The sequence below is a fragment of the Armigeres subalbatus genome, chromosome 2 (assembly GCF_024139115.2).
Source record: "Armigeres subalbatus isolate Guangzhou_Male chromosome 2, GZ_Asu_2, whole genome shotgun sequence".
Classification (NCBI taxonomy): Eukaryota; Metazoa; Arthropoda; class Insecta; order Diptera; family Culicidae; genus Armigeres; species Armigeres subalbatus.
The window spans coordinates 26,917,368-26,923,367 of NC_085140.1; the positions used below are offsets into that span (position 1 = coordinate 26,917,368).

The window sequence follows — 6,000 nt, forward strand, 5'->3', positions numbered from 1 at the left end:
ACCCAGTTTCCTAAATGATCGAAAACTTCCATTGTCTAAAGGTTTTCCAGATATAAAATAGAAGTTGTTGGAATCTGCAAATGTGATTAGAAACATTTTTAGAAGTTATGATAAATAAAGCACGTTTAAATGGCTTCTAATAAGCCCACGTACGAAGGTTTTATGCAAATCTCAGAAGATTTATTTAAATTTGAGGAACCACAGACATCCCAAATCCCGCTGGAAAACTGCTCGATGAAGGCTTCTAATCTCTCAAGAGATAAGTTGACAATCATGCAATTTCTTGGTAGTTTGCTTTGAATCGCTAGATCTTTAACCATATTATATTCAACAATCGTAAGAGTTCCTGTATGCCAACTTCTTTGCAGGCCTGAATAATCTTGGAAAAGCTATATTTGTCCTGAAAATTGAAAAAATCTCTAATCATGTGAGTATTCTTCGCAAGAGCTTTTCAAGTCCTGATTAAATAATTTAAAATTGATTATATTGCCACCGCAAGTATAACTGGTCTATATTGAAATGGATTTCATATCATTATGGGAATTATGCTTTCAGCAGCAGTGCCTCGATTTCACAGTACCAGAACGGTTTGTTACATAGGAGACAAGCTCAGTGATTGCTAACTGCACGGCCACGAAGTTTACTATAAGCAGGAGGTCGGGGTTCGATCGCAGGCTCGCCTCTTTCCTATTCTGCACGTCTTAGTTTTTTCTTCTATTTTTCGTTTTCCACCAAAACGATTCCTACTGTTATGCCTTCCACACTAACAGTTGCAAAACCTCATGTGGCACCTATATGAGACGTCGTAGAGTAATCAGCACCTTTCTTTGATAAGTCTCCATTCTTTCTCCTAAAATAATCGTGGCCAGGCGGATCTCGACTGTTGGAGAGTGCCTCTTTGTTAACGGATTCCAGCAGAGATGCTACTCTCATACCACAGTCTAGGCTTGTACCACCTCCGAATTCATGCCAATCGCTTAATGCTAATGTTAATACCAGAATTTTTACTGGCAAGAATGCTGGGAACGGACTTCCACAAACGTCAAATCAGAGACTAGCCCACATGCAAGCCAGTGGCCATTACTGCTCGCGGAAAACTGGATTGTCCTACCCACGACTCGGAACGTAGATGCGCCTCTGTATACATACAATTATGATGTCCTTTTATTCACCACATCATGGTAAGAAGTCGTCCATAAATTATATTCCCCGTATTAGTTTAGTTTAGTTTATTGAAGAAACTTCATCATTTCTATGACATTCGTGTCTGCTTAGCTCTAGTTTGTCACGCTTATTGGAATAAAAGGATTAAAAAGCTTTCAAGAATAGGTTTAATACAAAACCGTAACAAAAGATGCACAACAAGTTTGTGTAAAGTATTGAATACATTTTGATTGTGGAAATGTTGATTTCGAAGAAACAAAAGTTTTGTGAATAGCGCAGCTGTCAAATCTGACGTTCATTTTCAATTGAAACGTTTGTTTATGTGCACGTTTATGGGTGTGTGCGCACATTATTGCGCCTGTTTCAATGTCACCCCATTTTAGCGTGCGTTGTACGTTGCTCCAAAAAATCAGAATCACTTTATGAAATATTCATACATAAAACAAACAACAAAACAACAACAGAGTTACAGAGAACAGAACTGATGTTTATTCCAATGGTAATTATTTCTTGGGTATTTATTTATTTCTTAAAGTATTTCCAGAAAAAAATCCAAAACAATTTTCAGCAGAATTTTTAATGAAATTTCCATAAGAATAACATAATTTTGGCATTCCTTTGCTGGCGGTAAGATGCGCGGTTGCAAAGCAAGATCATGCTGATGGTGGCTGGGTTCGATTCCCGATCATCGTGTTAGCCTCATGATATACTAATGCAAAAATGGTAACTTGGCTTAGAAACCTGTTAATACCTGTGGAAGTGCTTAATGAACATTAAGCTGCGAGCCGACAATGTCCTAGTGGGGGATGTAATGCCAATAAGAAGAAGAAGAAGAAGAAGAAGAAGAATTTGCAAAAAAGGAAGGAATTCATTCAAATTTTCATCAAGGAATTTCCGAAGATTACCTGATGGAAATTTCGAAGGAATTTCTGGGAAATTTCGCGAAGAAATTTCCAATGGAATACCTGGAGAAATATCCGAATGGATTACTGAGTCATTTCTGAAAGAATTTATAAAGAATTTAATAAAGAATTCCTAGATGGGTTTACGGAAATAGTAAAGGAATTTTCAAAGAAATTCTTGATGGAACTTCCGAAGGAATTCGGAATTCTACCAATAGAATTTTAAAGGAATTTCTCAAGAAAATCGTTAATTCCTTTAGGATTGATCAAAGTGGGGGAAAACACTTTTCATAACCATCATTGTGTATATATTCAAATTTCAGAGGAAATATTTGAATTGATGGGTTAGGTGCCCCATCATGTCCCAATTTAAATTTGGCAATAATTCTAAATTCAATTAGGTTATTTAAAACGCCTCGAAAAAGATCTGAATCGACTTACCGAGGAGTTCAGGAGTTGGGGCGTTACAAATATTTAATTAAAATTATTTCCTACTGGTCTCCGAAAGGTCAAGGAAAGGGGGAATAATAGAAAAAAAATTAAATATAAAAAAACTCCTCGGATTTGTTAAAGCATATTTTGAAAATCCTCAAAATTTTGAAAATCTTCAAAATCATTGTAAATGTTATGTTCATGAGTAATGATTAAACGTGTAAAAGTATATTGGTTGCTGAGCCTTGTGAACCAAATGTCTGATGGAACGCATTTGACACACACAGCAAATGTGAAAGACCTTACTGTTTTAATCTATTATTATAGATAAAAAAAATGCAACGTGACATATATAACATATGTTGCAGGACGCAATTCGCAACGGAAATAAGTGGGATTGTACCATTTTTATTTTCACAAAATATAGGAAGAAAATACTTTTGAGTGGTTTAAAATACATGATCTCTATGAAATTTAAAAATATTGAAAATAATCAAAACACAAGAATTGGAACGATAAATGCTTTGTGAGCACGTATTAGCAATAATGAAAATTAACACAAATCTAGCCGAAATCGTTAATTTTGGTAGTATTATATTCTGGATCCTGTAAATACTTCCATACAAAATGTTTTGAATTGAATAACCTTTCATTGATTGGGTTATTAATGTAGATACAAACATTGTTACATCGCTGATTGACTTTCGTAGAGTGATCTATGAATCTATGCACCTTAAACATATTATGATTTCCAATATTACCAAAATCGGTCTTCTCCTAAACATATAAATTTTCGATGCTAATAGTTCTAGCCATAAAGCACCAGATAAGAACAGGTCAAATAGGCTCTGGCTGTTCTGTTTGTTTGTTTTGCTTACCTCCAGTCCGACAACGGAAATAGTCAGCCCAAGCAGGACCACAAAGGCGCAGATAAGCAGATACCTTTTCGCCGACTTCTTATCCACACATTCCTGGGGCAGGTTTTCCATTGCATTCGGTGCACTCAAAAACGGTTTCAATGACTCGGCAGTCATTGTGGCGTTTGCTTGCGTTAAATATTGATCTTTTTTTTTTACTTTAGTTTAATTATTGAAAAATACACATTTCACGAAATATTGGCTTGCTCTGATAACACTGATTCTTTTTTCTAAAAATTTTCAAATCACAACTTGTGTTTTTACAATTCGCACTAATTTTTTATTCAATCCCACAGTTCAATCAAAATATTGCACAATTTTTCGAACTGGCAAGGCACACGCGCAAGCTAAGCGGAAAAGCGTTTAACCGTCGCGAACGTCGGCATTCTACTGAGCAGCACTTGTGGTCGGTTCAGGCTTCTTAGAGCCATCCTACGCGCATGGCGGAACGGATACCTCTACTTAGAGGAAGCTACTATAGACTACTGGGAGAATGATCGCAGTCTTGATCTTCATAATGATTGCTGTTTGCTCGGACTCTACGTCTCGCTCTCGCTTCTTTCACCGTTCTTCGCTGATTGACTGGAACCAGGGTTCCTTGCTCGACACAGAGAGGTATTAATTCATTATAGTTAGTTGATACATTTATTTTCATTTATGCAAAATTTTGGTCCTCGACACCGGCTGACATCTGATTCTCTGATGAATATTGCTTGCAGTGCAGCGTTCCGTCATTCGCACTTAGTGATCTGCCAATTGTTCGCATTACTCCGAATCAAAAAATGTATGAACCAAACACTTTATTTGTTTCTTGGCAGATATACGCATTGTGAAGTCACAGTTCATATATTTTATCTCCCTCGGATTTTTGTTTAGTCAAAATTAAAGGATAATATAGTTAAATTTAAAAAAAAATTCTTTTCAATATTTCGATTCGATTTAATTTTATTTATTTTAATATCCCCTTAGCTAATTGAAGAGCATACAAACATATCTTGGCCTTTCCCATAAGCTAAATGGTGTATTTTGGACATCTTAATATATTTGGGACTCTACTTAGGACTTCTTCTACTTAGCTTATTTAAATAAATATGAATCGTTTGTCTATTTAGCCTCTTTGTTAATCATATTTCTAAACATATTTATGTAGCAAAATAAACAAAATATAGCCAAAAGTCTAAAATATATTCAGATGTCCAAAATACCATCATTACCCTTCCCATATGCATTAAGTAGATGAATCTGATGATATCGATGCTCATTCGATGAAATAGGCAAATGTCTGTTCGTCCGTATATATATGAGTGTACACACAAAAGTCAAGAAAAACAATAAGCAATTGCCTCACAAAGCAATTCTCAACCGATTTCCTCGATGGATAGCAAAGCCTAGTTGATCACTAAATTGTTTTTCGATCGATTAACGATTTAGCTTAATAGTTATTTTTTTACCTTCAGTGGTACTATTTTCAAACTGGATCTTTGCCTGCTTTACAACATAGTCTATTAGCATTTTCAAAGCTATTATTGCTATTATTTATTTTACGCCTGCCATTGCATGAACAATGAACATTTATCTTGTATGGCAAATACATTTTACGAGTAGTATTTGTAACTACTTAAATAAATCTCAGGATCATAGATATCCACAGTAACGATAATGAAGTTTTTTAATGATTTTATCGAGCTGGAGCTTATTGTTGCGCTACTGTGTAATGCCCATTTCTATAATGTTTACATATGCGATTGTCTTTGGCTTCGATCGCCTATGTCGATACATATTCTATACGTTATACGATACGTTATACGTTATAAGAGATATCAGAAGAGAGCCGCCTCTTCCAAAGGCAAAGTTCATTCATCATTACTCTGAATTCCATTATTTTGGAATTTTTGTTTTGGCGGAGTGTGAATGAATTTAATTGGCAAACAATATTGTTCGTGGGAGTGACACGATGGTATTAAGTAGTGGAATCTATGATATCGATATTCTAGTGTGAAAGTGAACTAAATAAATCGAAAAATCTACATTTGAAATCTCATATAGGGGCTCATGTGTTAGTAGAGATAACGTAGATCAGCGGTCCTCAACCTGGGGTAGCTGCACCCCTGAAGGGTACCTCGGATAACAATGCGTAATGGCGAAAGATGCTTGATAATGCAAAAAAATATTGATGAAGTAAAAATTTATTTTCAAACTTCATACAGTTATTGTATGAAGTAGTTTTTAGGCAGATTTTTTAATCTTCAATTTTTGACAAAGGTGCATAACATTTATTGTGAGTTTTTTCACATGTTTTTTTTTAATAATCCGGGAATATGGTAAAACCGCGAAACATCGATTTTCGCTGAAGTCGTTTTTTATGCGCAGATTTCAGGATTTACTCGATCTTAATCTATGCGGTACACATCCGTATAAACCTGGGTTTAAACGAGATTCTCATTCACTTAATAAGCGGGCGCAAAATTTTTGACTCTGTGAATATCTCTTCCATTATTTCCCTAGTTTTTTTAGGTTTCCGAAAACTCTAGAGCTGATCCTTATCAACGATGTGTTATATGAGCATTACATCATGATTTTATTTA

The 6,000-nt window shown here is 35.2% G+C and overlaps 1 protein-coding gene across 1 annotated transcript in view; it reads right to left on the reverse strand.

The window, feature by feature from the left end:
- LOC134218333 (protein eiger) overlaps positions 1 to 3,892 on the reverse strand; it is a 61,293-nt gene extending 57,401 nt beyond the window's left edge. Inside the window, exon 1 of the mRNA XM_062697271.1 lies at positions 3,377 to 3,892. Coding sequence (XP_062553255.1) covers positions 3,377 to 3,532 — 156 coding nt within the window. The 5' untranslated portion in view covers positions 3,533 to 3,892. The remainder of the gene's footprint in view (positions 1 to 3,376) is intronic.
- Between the last annotated feature and the right edge of the window lie 2,108 nt (positions 3,893 to 6,000).